This window comes from Bufo gargarizans, chromosome 4 (genome assembly GCF_014858855.1).
Source record: "Bufo gargarizans isolate SCDJY-AF-19 chromosome 4, ASM1485885v1, whole genome shotgun sequence".
Lineage (NCBI taxonomy): Eukaryota > Metazoa > Chordata > Amphibia > Anura > Bufonidae > Bufo > Bufo gargarizans.
Window position 1 is genome coordinate 478013230 of NC_058083.1, and position 21921 is coordinate 478035150.

At 48.0% G+C, this 21921-nt stretch overlaps 1 protein-coding gene across 2 annotated transcripts in view; it reads left to right on the forward strand.

Annotated features, from left to right (window-relative positions):
- Positions 1-21921, forward strand: part of ARHGEF12 (Rho guanine nucleotide exchange factor 12) — a 216996-nt gene that overhangs the window by 73462 nt on the left and 121613 nt on the right. The window contains exons 7-15 of one of the 2 annotated variants that reach the window (XM_044292558.1): positions 405-462; positions 1347-1501; positions 7239-7316; positions 7394-7513; positions 9467-9556; positions 12666-12737; positions 15671-15763; positions 16478-16588; positions 18565-18663. In XM_044292558.1, the coding sequence (XP_044148493.1) occupies positions 405-462; positions 1347-1501; positions 7239-7316; positions 7394-7513; positions 9467-9556; positions 12666-12737; positions 15671-15763; positions 16478-16588; positions 18565-18663 (876 nt within the window). Of the gene's footprint in view, positions 1-404; positions 463-1346; positions 1502-7238; positions 7317-7393; positions 7514-9466; positions 9557-12665; positions 12738-15670; positions 15764-16474; positions 16589-18564; positions 18664-21921 lie in introns of both variants that reach the window. The other variant, XM_044292557.1, reaches the window with a different exon arrangement.

Below are 21921 nucleotides of genomic sequence, written 5' to 3' on the forward strand. Positions count from 1 at the left end.
GCCAGGTAATTAACATATTATAAAAGTGCGGTTTTTAAAGAAACTAAGCCACAGAAAAATGCAAGAGCACTATATGTTGAATAATCACACTATAAGGATTTTAATTAGCCCAAAAATGAAAAATTACTTTTGGGGGGTGACAGAAGCTCTTTAATTGGAAAGCTGTAAGATTTGCCTAGTTAGAAACATAAAATATAAAAAGAATAAAAAAAATAACTCTGTCAACCCCTTTAACACTTTGTGACAGAACAGCTGAATATTTTTAATAAACGGTCAATAGAAAAAAAAAAATCTCCAAAAATGAGCAACATCCAATATTTAAAAAAATCGCCTCCAAAGGTGTACATAGCCTTTATTTTCAGTTTCTTTTTAGCTTTTTTTATTTCATCTTCTTTCTCTTTCAGGTTAATGGGACCCTGGTCACACACTCCAATCATCTTGAAGTTGTAAAGCTTATTAAGTGTAAGTGTATTTTCTACTAAAAATGTAAAAGAAAATATTAATCCTAAATTGCTAATTCCTTGTGTGTGTGTGTGTCTGATAAATCCAGATGAGCCGTCTTGTGATCCTCGCATTGCGTTTGGGAATTTGCATTGTAGCCTTTTTAGCTTTAAAGGGGTTGTCCCATTACAACATCTTATCCCCTTATTCAGTGTCTGATCAGCAGGGGTCCAACTGCTGGTCCCCCCGCCGATAGCAAGAACGGGGCCCCATGTGTTCCCATTTAATTAAGCTGCAGACCTGCATGTGCACTGCTTCTTCATTCAACTCTATGGGGCCGCGGATGATAGACAATTGCTTGTATTCGGCTATATCCGGGCATGCGTACGTGTATGCTGCTCCATTCAAATGGGGAAGACGGACCCCATTCTAGTGATTGGTGCGGGCCCCAGCAGTCAGGCCCTCCCCAATCGGACACTTATCCCCTATCCACAGGATAGGTTGTAATACACGTTGTAATGGTAGCCCCCCCCCCCCCCCTTTTAAACGTAGAGCGTTCACACAACCGTATCCATTTGGCAGTCCTCAGATCACGGATGCTGTCCATGTGGACTCATTGACTTCAACGTGTCCACATTTTGTGTCAAAGTATAGGATACTGTCCGGGTCCGTATATCTGTTCTGGAAAAGATAGAATGTGTCCTGGGAACTGCAGACCCATTAAAGTCAATGGATCTGCAAAAACTGCAGATGCCACATGGACCACATCCGTATTTTGCGGATCCGCGGTACATTTGTGTGAATGTACCTTTAGTATGAAATAAAAGACAGGCTTAGAAGGCATTCTGGTACTTTGCTTGTTTTGTCCCCGTTTTTGTTCTGACTCTTACCTTTTCTCTACACAGCCGGCTCCTACGTGGCTCTTACAGTACAAGGTCGGCCTCCCGGATCCCCACACATCCCTTTATCTGAGAGCGATCCATTCTCTCCTTTGCACATGTCTCCACTGAATCATGGACACGGGCCCTTAGAAAGAATAACTAGCCCCGTATTAGTGGGGGTGAGTAACTGATTTACTTGGGGTTAAATTAAAGAGCGTTCTCAAGGGGGGGATTTATCATTCCCTGTGCGCCAGAAAAGTGACATTAAAAAGTCGCAGGTAAGGTTTTTTGTCGCATCTCCCCTTTTTTGCCGTCCTCGCCACTTTTCTAAAAGGCGACATGTCATTGGCGGGGAGGGGGCATGGCCAGCCACAGCAGCACACTCCTCTTCATTTACACTAGTTTTTGTGGTGTAAATGAAGCCCAAAATCTACGGCAGCTCTGAGCTGTCACAGATTTCTAATTTATAAGGAGGTGTGCGCAGGGGATATCGAGACAGTCGCAGAAAATGCTTGTCTTGATAAATCTTCCCAATAGTGCCCTGTGCGGTCTGACTGAAATTAATGGAACCAACCTTTTAATTTTTTTATTTATTTTATTTAATTGGGATGGCCAACTTTCCAGGACTCCATATTGGAAGATGCTTCAGTGCATCTATTTGTGTGTGTGTGTATATTAGGGCTGCAGCTAACGATTATTTGATTAATCGATTAGTTGTCGATTATTTGATCGATTTAATCGGGAAAAAACACCAATATGACAAAAAAAAAGGGTTTATATGATTTTACTTGAAAAATTAGGTTCAAAGGCCATATTAAAACAAATTGTGGATGGCACTGTTATGGGGGGAGTCTGTGGATGGCACTGTTATGGGGAGGGGGGATCTGTGGATGGCACTGTTATGGGGGGGATCTGTGGATGGCTCTGTTATGGGGGAGGGGGATCTGTGGATGGCACTGTTATGGGGAGGGGTATCTGTGCACTGTTATGGGGATGGGGTATCTGTGCACTGTTATGGGGAGGGGTATCTGTGCACTGTTATGGGGAGGGGTATCTGTGCACTGTTATGGGGAGGGGTATCTGTGCACGGTTATGGGGAGGGGTATCTGTGCACGGTTATGGGGAGGGGTATCTGTGCACGGTTATGGGGAGGGGTATCTGTGCACGGTTATGGGGAGGGGTATCTGTGCACGGTTATGGGGAGGGGTATCTGTGCACGGTTATGGGGAGGGGTATCTGTGCACTGTTATGGGGAGGGGTATCTGTGCACTGTTATGGGGAGGGGTATCTGTGCACTGTTATGGGGAGGGGTATCTGTGCACTGTTATGGGGAGGGGTATCTGTGCACTGTTATGGGGAGGGGTATCTGTGCACTGTTATGGGGAGGGGTATCTGTGCACTGTTATGGGGAGGGGGATCTGTGCACTGTTATGGGGAGGGGGATCTGTGCACTGTTATGGGGAGGGGGATCTGTGCACTGTTATGGGGAGGGGGATCTGTGCACTGTTATGGGGAGGGGGATCTGTGCACTGTTATGGGGAGGGGGATCTGTGCACTGTTATGGGGAGGGGGATCTGTGCACTGTTATGGGGAGGGGGATCTGTGCACTGTTATGGGGAGGGGGATCTGTGCACTGTTATGGGGAGGGGGATCTGTGCACTGTTATGGGGAGGGGATCTGTGCACTGTTATGGGGAGGGGGATCTGTGCACTGTTATGGGGAGGGGGATCTGTGCACTGTTATGGGGAGGGGGATCTGTGCACTGTTATGGGGAGGGGGATCTGTGCACTGTATGGGGAGGGGGATCTGTGCACTGTTATGGGGAGGGGGATCTGTGGCATGGCACTGTTATGGGAGGGGGATCTGTGGATGGCACTGTTATGGGGAGGGGGATCTGTGGATGGCACTGTTATGGGGAGGGGGATCTGTGGATGGCACTGTTATGGGGAGGGGGATCTGTGGATGGCACTGTTATGGGGAGGGGATCTGTGGATGGCACTGTTATGGGGAGGGGGATCTGTGGATGGCACTGTTATGGGGAGGGGGATCTGTGGATGGCACTGTTATGGGGAGGGGGATCTGTGGATGGCACTGTTATGGGGAGGGGGATCTGTGGATGGCACTGTTATGGATCTGTGGATGCACTGTATGGGGAGGGGGATCTGTGGATGGCACTGTTATGGGGAGGGGGATCTGTGGATGGCACTGTTATGGGGAGGGGGATCTGTGGATGGCACTGTTATGGGGAGGGGGATCTGTGGATGGCACTGTTATGGGGAGGGGGATCTGTGGATGGCACTGCTATGGGGGGGATCTATGGATGACACTGTATAGCATCTTATGCTATATGTGTCATCCACAGATCCCCCTCCCCATAACAGTGCACAGATCCCCCTCCCCATAACAGTGCCATCCACAGATCCCCCTCCCATAGCAGTGCCATCCACAGATCCCCCTCCCCATAGCAGTGCCATCCACAGATCCCCCTCCCCATAGCAGTGCCATCCACAGATCCCCCTCCCCATAGCAGTGCCATCCACAGATTCCCCCTCCCCATAGCAGTGCCATCCACAGATTCCCCCTCCCCATAACCGTGCCATCCACAGATTCCCCCTCCCCATAACAGTGCCATCCACAGATTCCCCCTCCCCATAACAGTTGCCATCCACAGATTCCCCCTCCCCATAACAGTGCCATCCACAGATTCCCCCTCCCCATAACAGTGCCATCCACAGATTCCCCCTCCCCCATAACAGTGCCATCCACAGATTCCCCCTCCCCATAACAGTGCCATCCACAGATTCCCCCTCCCCATAACAGTGCCATCCACAGATTCCCCCTCCCCATAACAGTGCCATCCACAGATTCCCCCTCCCCATAACAGTGCCATCCACAGATTCCCCCTCCCCATAACAGTGCCATCCACAGATTCCCCCTCCCCATAACAGTGCCATCCACAGATTCCCCCTCCCCATAACAGTGCCATCCACAGATTCCCCCTCCCCATAACAGTGCCATCCACAGATTCCCCCTCCCCATAACAGTGCCATCCACAGATTCCCCCTCCCCATAACAGTGCCATCCACAGATTCCCCCTCCCCATAACAGTGCCATCCACAGATTCCCCCTCCCCATAACAGTGCCATCCACAGATCCCCTCCCCATAACAGCGCCATCCACAGATTCCCCCTCCCCATAACAGCGCCATCCACAGATTCCCCCTCCCCATAACAGCGCCATCCACAGATTCCCCCTCCCCATAACAGCGCCATCCACAGATTCCCCCTCCCCATAACAGCGCCATCCACAGATTCCCCCTCCCCATAACAGCGCCATCCACAGATTCCCCCTCCCCATAACAGCGCCATCCACAGATTCCCCTCCCCATAACAGCGCCATCCACAGATTCCCCCTCCCCATAACAGCGCCATCCACAGATTCCCCCTCCCCATAACAGCCCCGGCCCCGCCGCTCACAGCAGTAGACTATTCTGGCAGTAACTTTTACTTGAACTTTAAATCACTGCATATTTTTTACCTCACAATGAAGCTCCGGTAACAGGCAGAGGGGGCGGCAGCATAACATCACTTACTCACGTGACGCGCCTGCTCCGCCCACTTTATGAATGAAGCAGGCGGGGCAGGCGTGTCACGTGAGTAAGTGACGTTACCCTGCCGCCCGCTCTGCCTGTTGCCGGAGCTTCATTGTAAGGTAATAAAGATGCACTGATTTAAAGTTCAAGGACCCGCAGGCATAGCGCCTGACCGCCCGCAAAGCAACGAATCGGTCGATTATCCGATAACGGGATTCGTCGACAACGAATCCCGTATTGTCCGGTTTCAGGAGGAAACCCGGCAACCCCCAGGATCCACTTGAATTACTGAAATAAAGAACAGGTAAGCGCTTGCTTCACATATCCCGCGCTGCCGCTCTATGTTCACCTGAAGCGGTGATGTCACATGGACAACACTTGACCTGAACGGACGTCACCGCTACTGCTGAGTACATGGAGCCCTGCCGGAAGAACTAAAATGGCAGCGCAGGATCTGTTAGGTAAGTACTTACCTGGACTTTATTTCAGGTGGATCCTGGGGTTTGCCCAGTTTCTTTCTAAAACCAGACAACCCTTTTAAATGTGACAAAAGAACAAATGCCTAAAAAAATGCTATTATAAGCTTTGGAAACGCTTGGCTCTGGAAACAGTGTGGATTTCTCAAGCCCTGCTCTCCAGGATCCTGACTTCACAAAGCTGCAGAATAGGGCTTTCTAACTTTTTGTGCTTACTTGCAATCTCCATTTCATTGGTCATCATTATCTGATCAGTGAGGGCCAGACACCCCCCACCCCCACCGATCAGCGGCTCCATGCAGCCTCCAGCGCTGGAGTTAGCACTTTCGATGGAGTCGGAAGGAGAAGTCTGTTCATAGTGTGATGGTCATGCGGGATTACTGCAGCTCAGCGCCCAGGATCCTAGCACCTACACTTTGGATGAAGCTCTGCTTCCTGTTCCATTCAAAATACATGTTCTGCAGGGGGTGCGAGTTATCTGGCTCCCACTGATCGGATATTAATTACCTATCCTGAGGATAAAACACATTTATCAATGGCAGCTTTGGAGGAGTAGCCGTCAGCTGTACGAGCACTGGAAGATGAATAGAAGAAAATATTACCAAGGCCCCAGGCACACGACTGAGAATTTAGCAGTCTGCAAAATACAGATGCGGTCAGTGTGCTATCCACATTTTATTTGTGCACCCCTTGTTTTCAACAGGTCCATGGTCTGCATTATGTGCATATCGTCTGTCTTTTTACGGTATGGACATACCAGTGCAGAAAGCACACGGATGATCCAGTTTTTTTGTGCATCCGTGTGTTCGTTCTGCAAAAAGAAAATACATGTCCTATACTTGTCCACAAAATGAGGACCGCAGACCCATTGAAGTCAAGGGGTCTGCAAAAATTTCGGATGCCACATGAACTCCATCTGTATTTTGCAACTACCGAGATTTGCGGACTGCAAAATGGATATGGTCGTGTGCATGGCGCCTAACAGATTGGCACAGGACTTATTTTATTGATGATTTTATTTTATTTTGAGGGGAAAAAAATGACCAATATTTTTGCATTCTTTTCGCTGTTGCGGCAGAGAAGGCAAGGAATCGGCGTGCAGCAGTTTTTGTCTGCATATTTGACGAATAGCTGCCAAATATCTGCCGGACCCCACAATAGTCAATGGGGCCGGCAGGCAGGAGGCAGTATCTGGCAATGCTGGATCTGGAGAACTGTGGCAGGCTGTTCTATGCCGGAGAGGACAGCTGCAGGCATGAAACTAATTATACAGTGTCAACCCCCAGTACCCACGTCTAAGGCTACTTTCACACTAGCGTTTCTATTTTCCGGTATTGAGATCCGTCATAGGGTCTCGATACCGGGAAAAAAAACGCTTCCGTTTTGTCCCCATTCATTGTCAGTGGGGACAAAACTTAACTGAACAGAACGGAGTGCTCCAAAATGCATTCTGTTCTAATACCGGAGAGCAGCATGCTGTGGTTTTCTTTCAGTCCTGGGATGTGGAGAAACACGGATCCGGCATGACCCACAATGCAAGTCAATGGGGACAGATCCGTTTTCTCTAACGCAATAGAAAACGGATCCGTTGACATTCAATGGAGTTCATGACGGATCCGTCTTGGCTATGTTAAAGATAACACAACCGGATCCGTTCATAACGGATGCAGGCGGTTGTAGTATCAGTAACGGAAGCGTTTTTGCTGAACCCTTCCGGATCCAGTAAAAACGCCAGTGTGAAAGTAGCCTATGCCGGGTACTTGAAGCTGGATGGTAAATGAGAGGACAAATAATATGAATTATTTCTTTTCCTACACACTTGTATATCTGCTGCACTTCTTGTAACAGGAGGAGAACAATATCATGCACAACCAGAAATTAGACATCCTGAAGAAGATGCTGCAGAAGGAGAAAGAACAGTTACAGGTTGGTATCAGTTTAGGTGTAGAAGCCGCTGGATGCTTCTTTAGGTCCTTCAGATCTAATGTTGCTTCTCATGGTAGTCTTCCCAGGAGGAGTACAGCAGCTCGCCATCCACTCGGCTCTTTAAGGAAATCCAAGACACCAAGAAACACATACACCAGCTGCAAGAACAACTATGTAAAACCAAATCTCCTACACAGGTCAGTAGACACGTTGTGGTCGACAGGCTGGGAAAGTATAGTGGAGACTCAAAATCCAGCAGGCGAGAATACGTCCCTAATAAGGCATGCCATAGAGCAGTGTTTCCCAACCAGTGTGCCTCCAGGTGTTGCAAAACTACAACTCCCAGCATGCCTGAACAGCCAAAGGCTGTCCGGGCATGCTGGGAGTTGTAGTTTTGCAACAGCTGGAGGCACACTGGTTGGGAAACACTGCCATAGAGAAGGGGAGGTCAACCTGCGGCACTCCAGATGTTGGGAAACTACGATTCCCAGCGTGCATAATTGCTCTGCTCTTCTCAGAACTCATAGAATTAAATGGAGCATGCTGGGAATTGTGATTGAAATCTTACTAGATGAACCTCGGAGGTGTGGCCGCACAAAGGTTGGTCCAACCCATGAGCCTCTGAAGCCTGTTGGTCATGAGCACATGATGCAAACTTGATGCACACATCTGTGTGTGTTTTGCGGATCCTGGCAATGTGCACCGTACATCGCTGGCACTAAATAGAATATGCCTAATCTTGTCCGCAATTGCGGCCAAGAATAGGACATGTTCTATTTTTTTCGGGAACGGAAATGCCGACCCGGAAGTGCGGGTCCGCATTTCCGGATCCGGGCAGCACATCGTGCTGCCCGATAGAAATATATGGGTCCGCAATTCCGTTCCGCAAAATGCGGAACAGAACTGCGGTCGTGTGAATGAAGCCTTAAAGGGATTTTCCAAGACTCCCCTATTTATGATTTATCACTAGTATTGGTGGTGGGGTCCAACTTTAAAGAGGACCTTTCATTACAATAAAAAATCTAAACTAAGAATACAGACATGGAGAGCAGCGCCCGGGGATCTCCCTGCACTTACTATTATCCCTGGGCGCCGCTCCGTTCTCCCGGTATAGGCTCCGGTATCTTCAGATTTTCGGCTCAACTGGGTGGAGCCTGCTGGCGTCTCCTTCTCCCAGGCTGGAGTGCTGGCTCTCAGGGTATGAGCTGAGCGCTGCGATTGGCCAGCACTTCAGCCTGGGCGCCGCTCTCCATGTCTGTTTACTTAGTTTAGATTTTTCATTGTAATGAATGGTCCTCTTTAAGCATCTTCATCAATCAGCTGTTTGAAGAGGCCACAGCCCCTTCCTAGGACGACGACCTCACATTCATTGGAGACATGGCCTATGTGAAGATCTGTCCCTTTCAGGTTAATGGGCCTGGGCTGCAGTACCAAGCACAGCCACTATACCATGGACAGCGCTGTGCTTGGTAAGCTGTGAGGAGTCAGCAGCGGCGCTCCAGTGAAGGTGCAGAGTGTCAGACCCCCACCAGATATTGATTACCGATCTGCCATCAGTATCGAGCACCCAGAAAGCCATTGTGGATATATTATTTGTGTTCTTTGCTAATTCACCGCATAGTTAAAGGGGTTTTCCAGGAATTCGATAGTGATGACCTATCCTCAGGATAGGTCATCAATATCTGATCGGTGGGGGTCCGACATCTGGATAGGTCATCAATATCTGATCGGTGCAGGTCCAACACCCTGCGCCCCCCACTGATCAGCTGCTAGCCGGAGCTGCAGCCACCATAACTTAACACATGGCCCAGAGCCAGAAGCGGACAGCTCCCTTTACTGTGGATAGGTTGTGCCGGATTACTGAACCCAGTATGCCCACTACACAGTGCATGGAGCGGTCTTCTTCTGGCTCCGTATACTGTGTTGCTTCTGGTGGCTGAGACTTTTGTAAGCAGCTGATTGGTGAGGTGCAGGGTGTTGGGCCACCACCGATCTGACATTGGTGAAGACAGGTAATCAATATCGAATTCCTGGAAAACCCCTTTAAATAATGTGCAGGAATATAAGAGGTGACCGAGATACAAAGATACATCCTCCAGAACTAGAAATCCACGCTTCCATCCAGGTTCACCTATTTCCCCTGTTTGCAGATAAATGAGCTGGACACTTACTCCTCCGACCAAGAGCGCTCTGATTACATCATTGGAGATGGATCGCGTCCAAGCAGTAATGTTACAGACGTGAGTAATGGATCTTGTGCACTTATTTTATGAATGAATTCGGGATCTCCAAGCTGCTTTGCTATTGCATGAAATATTATTTTTGCTGACAGGCGTACGGTCTCTTTACTTGGTTGATGGATTTAGGTGTAACCCGTTGAACCTGTTTGTTGCTGTGTTTTGTCTTTCTGCAGGCTTTGCAGCGGGTAGTGTCTTCCTTGCTGCCTTATTAAGTGCAGACAGGGTAGTGCACGCCACCTGCTATCATGGCCGTGCACTGTGTGGCGCTCAGTTTTCATTGCCCCCCTTCCCCCTTACACGTGCAGATTCGGCTTGCCTGAGCATGCATGTGTTCTCATTCAGGAGAGGGGAATAAAATGCTGCAAACGTCTATGATGGACGCGTCAGCTGAACTCAGTAGCCCAAGTTGGCAGACTTATAGGTGACTGACAGCTATCTATGCAGACGCATTTATACAGGTACGGCTGCCGATCACTGATGGGACCACTCACTTGGCTACTAATCTCAGGAAGAGCAGATATTGAGTTGTATAAATGGCACGTTTTAATGAGTCATTTTCCATAAACCTGTCAGTCGGCTCAGCCCTTCCTGCTCCTGCAAGGGAAGGGACTGTGAAACCACTCACTTCACAGTGAGGCTCCATCTCCTGAGCGCTCGGAGCAAAATCTGTAAGGGCTCATGCGCACGACCTTGTGCCAGCCTTGCCCATGCAGCGGACCTCAAATTGCGGCCCTCAACGCACAGGCATTAACTGTGTGGCTGAGGACGCGGACCCACGGAAGCGCCCTGTCCATGGGCATCCGATCCGTGCCTCTGTTCCGCACCCCTATCTCCCAGATTAGGGATCCATTCAAGTGAATGGGTCCGCATCCGTGATACGGTGTGCACACTGCCGGTGCCTGTATATTGCAGACCTGCTTTTTGCGCCACGCAATATGGGCACGACCGGGCAACTGCTGTGTGCATGCGCCCTAAAACTTCATATTCTCACTACTCCTGATGAGAGAAGCTCTACAAAAGGTACGTTTGTACTGCTCTCTCCGGTTTCTACCTAGTGCAGTCAGCAGTATAGCATCGTCAAAACTGCTGTCAGGCTCCCTTTAATAATCGTTATGTGTTAGGCTAGTTTCTCACCTCAGGTATAAATTCCATCGGGCTGTTCCAGCAGACGATATGCTGGATTATTATTCTTTTTTTTGATGAATACTGAAAGGATTCTTGCTAGCATGATTGTGATTTCTAGTTCCTGGTGGCAGATTCCCTGTCGGACAGGACGCTCCTGTAGTAGTTAGAAGTAGGCAGTGTTAGACCACAGCTGCTCCGTCCTCTGTGGGCCTTCCTGCATTGATCTGTGTACAGGGCAGATAGGGGGAACCCTTTCCAGTAACCTAAACCACCAGGAAACCTTTAAGCCATCAGGGAAGCTAGCAATAACCCCTCCACTAACCTAGACCACCATAGAAGGTGGCAGTAAACCCTTTACTCTCCTAGACCACCAAAGAAGCTGGCTCTAATGCCTTCACTACCTTAGACCACCAGGAAAGTATAGAATACGTTTTCCTTACTTTGTGTGGTAGCCTAAGGCTACTTTCACAAATGCGGCAGAGTGATCTGGCAAGCTGTTCCGCCGCCGGATCACTCCGATCCGGCAAAACGTATGCCAACTGATGGCATTGGTAAGACTGATCAGGATCCTGATCAGTCTTAAAAATGCCTGATCAGTCAAAAAAATGCATTGAAATGCCGGATCCGTCTTTCCGGTGTCATCTGGCAAAATCCGGCATTCCGGTATTTTGAATGCTTGATCCGGCACGAATACATTCCTATGGGAAAAAATCCGGCATTCAGGCAAGTCTTCAGTTTTTTTTAGCCGGAGATAAAACCGTAGCATGCTGCGGTTTCATTTTTCACCTGATCAGTCAAAATGACTGAACTGATGACATCCTGATGCATCCTGAACGGATCTCTCTCCATCCAGAATGCATGGGTATAAAACTGATCGGTTCTTTTCCGGTATAAAGCCCCTAGGACGGAACTCGGTGCCAGTAAAGAAAAACGCAAGTGTGAAAGTAGCCTAAAAGGGACAATGTATTTGTGGCATTTTAGGTAAAGTTGCTTTTAGGTATTGTGTAGTTGGGCGTATAACAGTCTAATATGTGGCTATTGGAATTGAATTTCATTCACTTAAAGGGGTTGTCTCACTTTATCAAATGGCATTTATCATGTAGAGGAAGTTAACACAAGGCACTTACTAATGTATTGTGATTGTCCATATTGCCTCCTTTGCTGGCTGGATTTTTTTTTTCCATGACATTATACACATATATATGTAAAGTTTCTAGGGGTTACAACCACCCGACAATCCAGCAGCGGTGGTTGTGTTTGCACACTACAGGAAAAACTGCCAGCCTATACACGGTCCCGGCCACCAGAGAGGCCGGCAACTTTTCCTATAGTGTGCAATAGAGTGGTCCTAACCCCTGAAAATGTCAAATCTACACATGCTCCAAAAAAATAAAGGGAACACTAAAATACCAAATCCTAGATCTCAATGAATGAAATCTTCCACTCATTATTCATTACATAGTGGAATGCGTTGAGCACAATAAAACATAAAAGTGACCAACGTAAATCTGGATTTGGAATGATATTCAAAATCAAGGTGGAAAATCAAATTTCAGGCTGATTCAACTTCAGTGGAAATGCCTCAAGGCAAGGAAATGAGGCTCAGTAGTGTGTGTGGCCTCCACGTGCCTGTATGACCTCCCTACAACACCTGGGCATGCTCCTGGTGAGGCGGCGGATGTTCTCCTGAGGGATCTCCTCCCAGACCTGGATTAAAGCATTAGTCAACACCTGGGCCGTCTGTGGTGCAACGTGGCATTGGTGGATCATGGAACAAGACCTGATGTCCCAGATGTGCTTAATTGGATTCAGGTCTAGGGAACAGGCAGGCCAGTCCATAGCATCATAAATGCAAAGTTGCGCAATTGTATATATATGTGTTTGTTTTTTTGGGGGGGTTTCCTAGTTTTTGTGTCGGCCTATCAATGATGTTGTGTCTTCTAGTAAATCCTATGATCAGTTAGATCCTTTTCTGTCTTCGCAGAGTCCATGCAGCGGACAAAGAGAGAAGAGTTTTCTGGAAGAGAGCCCCGAAAAGAGCGAATATCTGGATACAGTATGTATATACCCGGCTTCTCCTCCCAGCAAGTGACGCTCAGCGTTCATTGATGGTGTACAAGTTAGCAGTCTGACCGCATTTGCACCAGCAACTATTGGAACAGTTAAATGGGTTTCCAGGGATCAGGGTATTGATTGCCTATATCAGATTGGTGGTGGTCCGACTCTCAGCACCCCACCAGTGAAGGGGCCGTGATACTTGTACAAGTGCTGCAGCCTCTTTATTATTTCCCCTGGTCTGTCTACCTGCATGCTATCTACTTAGTAGCGGTGGTTCAGGGCATTGCAGCTTTACTTGAATGGAGAGAATCGGCAATATTCTGCACCACCGGTGCAGAGTAAATAGCATGCAGGTGGTACATGGACAATGAAAAGGCCGCAGCACTCACATGAATGTTGCAACCCCTTTAAGCAGCTGATGAGCGGGGCTCCTGAGACCCCCACCGATCCTCCATGAAAGACCTGTCCTAAGAATCGCCCATGAATGTTCTGGACCCATAAAACCCCTCTAACCTCGTCAGCAGCCAGAGATTTTCCCTTTTTACGTTTGATTTTCACTCCTTGCCTTCCCAGACCCATAATTTTTTTAATCTTTCCATTCACATAGACGTATGGGGGCTTTATTTTTGCAGCTGGAGTAGCACTTACTAATAGCACTATTTAATATTGCATACGATGTAGTGGGCAGCAGGAAAAAAATTCTAGATGGGGTGGAAATAGAAAAAAACTGCATTTCCGCCATAGTTTTATTAATTTTGTTTCTCAGTGCGGTAACACTAACCCTAAGGGCTCATTCAGATGGCCGTATGCTATCCGCAAAAATACGGATCAGATTTTTTTGCGGATTAGATGCTGACCCATTGACTTCTATGGGGCCCTTTTCTATTCCACGGTTCCGCAAAACAAATGAAACATGTCCAAAACTTGTCTGTGAAAATCAGGACATGGCCCCATTGAAGTCTATGGGTCTGCAAAAATACTGAATACTATGCGTTTTTTGCGGATCCGCAAAAAAACAGATGGCATTCAGTATTTTTGTGGACAGCATACGGCCGTCTGAATGAGCCCTTACCCTGACCTGTTCCCTTCATTCTCTGGGTCAGTACAATTACAGCGGTACCGCATATAGTTCTTCTTGTGTTTTTTAATACTGAAAAAATAAAAACTTTGAAAAAAAATGTTTTCTTTCCGTCGCCATATTCTGGCCCCCATAACTTTTTTATATTTATGTCTATGAAGGGTGACTTTGTAGTTTTTAATGTTACCATTTTGAAGTGAGTGTGATTTTTATTTTATTTTTTATCACTTTTGATAAAATTTCTTTGGGAGGTGAAGTGAGGAATCGTCCACTTTGATTTAGATTTTTTTTCCTTCCGTTACTGCATTCACCGTACTTGATAAATATGTTTATTTTAATAGTTCAGGCGTTTTGGGACACGGCGGTGCCTATAATTTTTACTTTTTTTATTATTTATTTTTAACCTGCAGACCTCCATAGCAAATACAGCTGTGGTAACCTCAGATCCTTCAGAGGGACGGAGGCTACCACAGCGAATAAACGACACTGTTCTTCAAAGGGTTAATGGTCACTACTTTGTAGTCTCTCCTGACGTGTCTGTTTTAGTAACTTCTTGCAACCCCACATGAAATAATTTTGGAGCATCTATTCTTATGACTCTGCTGTGCCATTCTTCTATTATTCCTGTTAGCGTTATAAATGAATTGCTAGCAGTTTGCTGTGAAGGTCCAGCTGGGTGTTGCCCGCGTGGTGTGTCCTTGCATTGGCAGCACTGATTAGATCATCTGGGATTGTGCAGGGACACACTCCCAACTGGTAACACCTACCTGGACCTTTGTAGCAAACGGCTGACTCTTCATTCATACCTTGTAGCCGGAATAATAAAGGAATTGCATGGGAAATACAAGTAGTTGCTAAAACAGACATGTCAGGAGAGGGACAGTTCTTCTATAAAGGGGTATTCCCATCACAGACAATAGTGGCATATTGCTAGGATATGCCGCCATTGTCTGATAGGTCCCACCTACGCCGAGAATGGAGCGGGGAAAGGTGGTGGAGGGCGCTTGCGCAGCCGCCCCCCATTCATTTTTATGGGGCCACCGAGAATAGCCGAGCGCTAGCTCGACTATTTTCCTTGGCCCCATGGAAAAGAATGGGAGCGGTGCCCCCGCAAGCGCGATGCGCTCCCATTCACTACTATGGGGAGAGCGCTTAGCTGTGGCCGGACCCGGGGTTCTCAGCCATTACTCTCCCCACTCCGTTATCAGTGTAGGTGGGGGTCCCAGTGGTGGCATCCGCAACTTTCAGACAAGGGGGGCCATATCCTAGCGATATGTCCCGATTTGTCTGTGATGGGAATACCCCTTTAAGTACATGTTCCCATGCTATCCCTCCAGCTGTTGCAACACTACAACTCCCAGCATTCTCGGACAGCCTACAGCTATCAACCTACAGCAGGGCATTGTGGGAGTTGTAGTTTTACAACAGCTGGAGGCCCGCAGGTTGAGCATCCCTGGCTACAGTGTGTGTGTTCTACGCTTTTATTTTTATTTTTTTCAGCTTGAGGTTTAGGGTTTGCAAAATCCCATTATTGAACTTTGACGTTTCTTATGTATTTTAGCAAAATGTCTTCTAACTTCATCTAGGAAGTAATTGCAGGAACACCTCTGATTTCTAAGGAAAATGGACACGAAATGTAATGTTTCATTTACAGTTCAAACCTTCCAACTTTACAAAGAGGTTTCCACTTTAATCTATTGGCTGAGAAGCCAGAATACTGACACGGTGTCTGCAGATCACTTGTTTGGTCCACTGACGTACCCCCCTTTAAGGGTGTTCTTTGTAGGACCTTCTGACGAGTAATTGTGGTTTCGCCTGTTTACTTATTTGCCGTCTTGTCTTCCTTTCTCGAGGACTCTCAGTCCAGCATGGGAAGCCCCTCTGCTCGCTTTGCACAAAGTATTATTGGCGCTGAGGATGAAGACTTTGATGCTGATCCAGAGCAGGTAATTTAAACTGCAAGGACGGTTTAAAGGGGTTTTCTGGGAATTTGACATTGACAGGGCTGCAGCACTCGGGCCTGACCAGCCCAGCGCCATACATTATAGTGGCGATGTCTTAGCTCATTCTCATTCCCTGAACTGTACAAAGGCCATGTGACCGATAAACGTAATGTCACTGGTCTAGGAGGAGACCGCAGGGCTCGCCTCATCGCCTCTTCAATTGGGGGGTGCTGGGATTCAGACCTCCACCGGTGAGATATCGATGACCTATCCTATCATTAAAAGGATTTTTCTGGGATTCACATATTAGTGACCTAATCTACCCATTAACATCTGACTGGTGGGGTCCGACTCCCGAAACCTGCTAATCGGCTGTTTGACGAGGCTGCAGGGTTCCTGTGACTGCTGCAGCCTCCTCTTATGCCAGTAACGCCATGTTCATCGGTCACGTCGACTACGTACACCCCAGTCCCATTCAAGTGAACAGCAGAGCTGCAGTACCAAGAACACCCTCTATACAGGGTACAGCGCTGCTGCCTCTTCAGATAGCTGATCAGTGGGGGTGACAGGTGTTGGACCGCCGCCAATCAGAGATTGATTAGGCGTACGCCTTGATGTACCACAAATGCACCAAATGTTGGTCCCGTTGACCACAAGGTCTAGATGCCATCGCCTTAGTGAATTTTACCCTTTTATTTTCTACTCCTCTTCCAGCAGGTGGCTGACCAGTGTAGCTGCTTCCAAAGTATGGACCTCTTGAAGTCTCACCCTGCCCACCTCGCAGTTTTCTTATTCTATGTAGTTTCCCAGTTTGACCCTGCACCTTTGGTAGGTATCTGAAGACATGAGAAGCATGATTCTTTACAGTCATGTTCCAACTTTGATTAATCTTAAGGCTTTGTAATACGTCGTCATTACAGTTGCTGCGGCGGTGAGATCTTAATTTTCCATTATTTGTATTCTAACCACGTCTGGTGTGATGAGCCAGCGTAACCGTGCTCATTAACCCCTGAACCTTCAAGCCGTCTGGTTAAGGTATAAGTAGCCAATACACGGAACGGAGTGAGAAAGTGGAGATCCATTTGCAAAGCCGCTTTTCCGTAATCTAATAATGATAAGATATCTTACTTTGCATTTACCCTTTTGATCCCCTCTGCTAATATTGATGAGACTTTCGGACTCTGTAGTCTCCAGTAGGAGCACCTGCCGTACACCACCCCGGGAGGCTCATGACAGCGCGGCTCCGTTATCATATTGTCATTGCCTACCGCTGACCACACTTCTAGTATTTTCTATGCTGCTTGTCGGGTGGCTCATGAATTAAAGGGGTATCCTACAGCATATGCCAAAAATGTCTCATGGACGTAGGTCCCACCTCTGGGACCCACACCTCTCTCCGTAATGGAGGTTCCACAACCTCCTTTCTGCCTGTTGAGGCTCTGGCCACCCCTTGCAGACAGAGATTGGATGGATTGGTGGCCGTGCATGTGTTCACTTTTATGGGAGTCGCAGAAATATCCGCGGACGCCTGCTTGGCTAACTCCCACAAAAGCGAGTGGAGTGAACTGTGCCCAGTGGCCACCTCTTCATGCTTTCTCCAACTGAATGCTGGTCCCTGAGGTGCAAATGCTATAGGTTTTTAAGATCCGGATACTGCCTTAATCATTGGAGCATAATTTGGCCTAAAGCTGAATTTTCAGTTGTTGCCTGGAGTTAGAATTGTGTTACCAGCAAACACGGATTTTCTCACCAAGAAATTCACTGCTAAACCAGGCACAATCCCTTGTCGGGCTATCTCCCATAGCAATCCGTTGCTTCATTCTGTATGGAAAATACTTTGAATCCATATGCATATGAGCATTTAAGTGCTTTGAGGGCAGGCCCTAGCAAATATGTGCACCCTTTTGCCCCTCCTCCTTCCACTACCAGCCCCTCCCTCTCCTTGATTGACCGTTCCACGTTCCCGCATAGTCATCTTGCCTGGCCTTGTCAATCAAAGAGAGGGAGGGGCTGGCAGAGGAAGCAGGAGGAGGCAGTGTGCACAGAGTGTCTTGGGACTGCCCTCAGTGCACTTAACTGCTCATTTGCATATGGATTTAAAGTGCATTTTCTTCAGAATGAAGCAACAGATCGCTAAGTGAAAGATATCACTAAATTCAGCTGAGCTTGTCCTGCAAGGCATGGTGCTGGTTTTATCAGTACATTTCCTGCTGACGGACTCCCTTTAAATCTGATACACAACGGTTTCAGTAGCATGAAGACGGTTTTCTAGTTAGCAGCAGAATATTTGTTTTATCCGTGCACTGCAGCCTGAATATTTTGAAGAAATGGCAAAAATGTCAATAAAAGCCTATACAGTGATCCCTCAAGGTACTATGGCGTCAGGATATTTTCAACATAGTGGTCTATCCTGGTCCATTGTAGACTCAACATACAAAGGCTCCAATGGATCCAGCCAATCAACATGGCCATTTCTCTGGTAAAAGACCTGTATTGGTGTTTAGTAGCTCCCCTGTACTGCCCCGTCTGTGCCAGGATGAACTGCTCCTTTGGATGTCGGGTGACGGCTTGCGTGGGGCTTACCATTTCTGGACTCCTGATGCGGGGGGGCGGGGGGGGGGGGGGCGGTGGTGAGGCACCTGCTTCAGCCAGCTGTCCCACTGCCAGACACAGGATTCTCAGGAGGAGGGAAATAGACGATCTCCGGGGACACGTATAACAGAATTCTTGATATATTTCTCCCTTCCCTTTCATACTTCTTCACTTTGCAGTTTTACAAGAAGCCCTGTCTTATATTTCCACAGCTCTGCTACTTATATGGAGACCTCTATCAGCAAACCAACCCAAAGGAGACCCGGAGAGTATTTCTTGAATTCTATCAGTGCTTCCTAGAGCGGACAGCGGTGAGAGCAGAAATGCAAATTATTTTAACTAGCGATTCTTTTTATAATATTGTCTGTACTAATGAAGTTAAAAATGGTATCGAACTAAAGGGAGTGGAAGCACATTCTATATTTTTTTATATCAGCACCTGGATCTTAATACTTTTGTACTTGCAGGTAATTAATTATAGACACTGAGCTATTCAATAAAATGTATCCGTATAGCGCCACCTGCTGTTTATTCTTTTCCTTATTTTCATTTTTTGTCCGTCTCACTGAGCTGGTCGAACTTGCTCAGTTTAAGGGTCCATTCACACGTCCGCAATTCTGTTCCGCATTTTGCGGAACGGAATTGCGGACTCATTCATTTCTATGGGGCTGCACGATGTGCTGCCTGGATCCGGAATTGCGGATCCGCACTTCTGGGTCTGCAATTCCGTTCCCGAAAAAAATAGAACATGTCCTTCTATTACTATTCTATTAGTGCCGGCTATGCGGAACGCACATTGCCAGTGTCCGTGTTTTGCGGATCCGTGGATCCGCAAAACACACACGGACGTGTGAATGGACCCTTAATCTTCATCTGCCACCAGCCATATGTTAGAAGCTGTGGCAGTTACAGGGGGAGAGCTGCAGCAGAGAGGACACGCTGCCTGAGCTGCCAGGCTGAAGATCATCTAGCAGGGGAATTGGAGCAGTGAATTGGGAGTAGGGCTGCAGTAAACGATTTATTTTAGAAATCGAGTATTCTATCGATTTATTTTTTGTGATTAATTGAGTAATCTGATAAGAAAACATGAATGAATAGACTGTTTTCCTTTATAAAAACTCATCAGTCCCCAGCACCCTTCCCCCTCTGTGCGATCAGCCCAAGTGCATCAGTACCCTCCAGGTGCCACTAGCATGCCCTCCAGGTGCCACTAGCATGCCCCCCAGTGCCACCAACTGCCCCCCCAGTGCCACCAGCTTGTGCCACCAACTGCCCCCCAGTGCCACCATCTCCCCATCCTAGCCATATCCCCAGCGACAGTACCTAACTTTCCTGTAGGGGCGCCGCTCCACAGCTCTTCCATCGGGTCATAGTGTCATAGTCATAGTGCGCGCTTACGTGCACTATGACCTGACGATGTGTCAGGAAGAAGGTGGGTGCGGGCCGGCGGGTGACCATGGAGCGGTAAGTAATAGCAAGTGCTTCACTCCCGTTCTGTGGTCACATAACACAAACTAATCCTCGATGCAAAAAATCGTTTCAGCCCTAATGGGGAGATCTGTGGACCCATGTGAGGTACAGGGTACAGAGATTGACATGTACTATATAATGTCTAATTTTCATTTTTACATCAATCATGGCATAACCTCTTTAAATGGAACTTGCCAACTAATAGAGACCTGGATTCCATCAATGTATAATAGTGGATGGCGTACTGACGCCCTTTTTCAGCCGCACTGGAGCCGAGGACGTTGTGTGCACAATGCTGTGAATGTGCAGCTCCCTCTGCCCACCCGTCGCTGTTTGGCAGCTTTCTCTGTATGACATCTGCTCTGGTTGCAGTTGATTTTACCAAAACTAACCAAAGGCCTCATGCACACGACCGTATTTCTGGTCCTCATCTGACCTGCATTTTTGCGGTTAGGACACAGACCAATTCATTTCTATTGGACCGCAAAAATGAGGACTGCACACAGATGTCATCCGTGTGCGGTCTACATCCATGCGGCCATTCCGCAAGTTACAGAATATGTCCTATTCCTGTCCGTTTTGCGGACAAGAATAAGCATTTCTATAGTAGGGACCAAGCAAAGTGCTGGATGCACACAGCCAGTTTCTGTATTTCACAAGTCCATGTTTTTCTGACACCAAAATATATATGGTCGTCATAGACAGCTGACGCATCCCCTGAGGCCTGAAGTAAACCTGGCAAAGCAATTGGGGCAAAGAATGGGGAGATCGCTGTCCTCGTGGGAGGTACCTGCAACTGCCACAGCTTCTCTAACAGAAGCTATGGCTGGTGGCAGATGAAGATTTAAACTGAGCATGTGCGACCACCTTAGCGAGGTGGACAATAAATAAGAAAAAGAACAAGCAGCAGGTAGCGCTATACAGATTCGTTTGAATAACTCACTGGCTATACAAAATTTTTAATTACATGCAATTACAAAAGTGTTCAGATCCAGGTGCTGGTTTGAAAACCGTAGAATATTTTTCACGGCACAAGCCCTTTAAACGTCCTGGAGGCTTCACTATGAGGTCTTCTCTGCATTGAGCTGCATCCACAGCCTTTCCCCTCTTCTTTGAGTGTCAGCTGTGGCATCCAACCAGGAGACCATTACAGTTATACATTGGATGAACCAAAAAAAAAAAGGCATAAAAAAAGGTTTCTCGCTCATATCATTGGGGGACACAGGACCATGGGGTATAGCTTGCTGCTGCCACTAGGAGGCGACGCTAGGCTGAAAGCTGTTTGCTCCTCCCCTGCAGGCTATACCCCCTCCAGCCTGGAGAGAGCATATCAGTTTTTAGCTTAGTGTCGTAGGAGGCAGACCTCCCTGCTTTGCAGGGTGGCGCTTTGATTATTTTTTATTTATTTTTTTCCAGAATCCGGATGGGGGGTCCAGGGTCGCTTGCGTCCCTGCATCCCCGGGAGGCGGGCCGGTGTACCTCGTTCACCGCCTTGCCGCCCCAAGAAGAAAAAGCGGACCAGGGCAGCCTCGCTCCCCTGCTTCCCCCCAGCTACAGGACTACCCTTTCTTCAGCCCTCTTCTGCCCGGACCCCTGTTGCCTGGTGCCAGCGGTCGTAGGGTGGTCCTGCTGGTGTTACAACTGAGGGTGAAGTCTACAGATGAAGATAGGTAAGTGACTCGCCTCCCAGGCCCCCACTCGCGGTATAACAGCGTGCCGTACTGCACGGCACCAGTGCCCCTGAGCGCCCCCCGGCCAGGTCTGCGTTTTGTTATCCCAAAACGCCTGGACCTTCTCTACCCCTTTCCACGCGAGACAGTGGAACTGTGGTCCTCCCCGCCGAAGGTGGATCCGCCGGTGGCTCGACTGGCAAAATCTACGACCATTCCGGTAGCGGATGGTTCGTCACTCCAGGACCCGGTGGACCGTCGCGTAGAGTCGCTCTCCAAGTCAATCTTTACGGCGAGCGGTTCGGCGCTGCGTCCGATTTTCGCGTCCGCCTGGGTAGCCAAGGCGGTTTCGGAGTGGTCCATCCGGTTAAGCCAGGACATTTTGTCCAACCTCCCGCCTGCTGAGCTCGAGTTGTCTGCGCTCCAAAT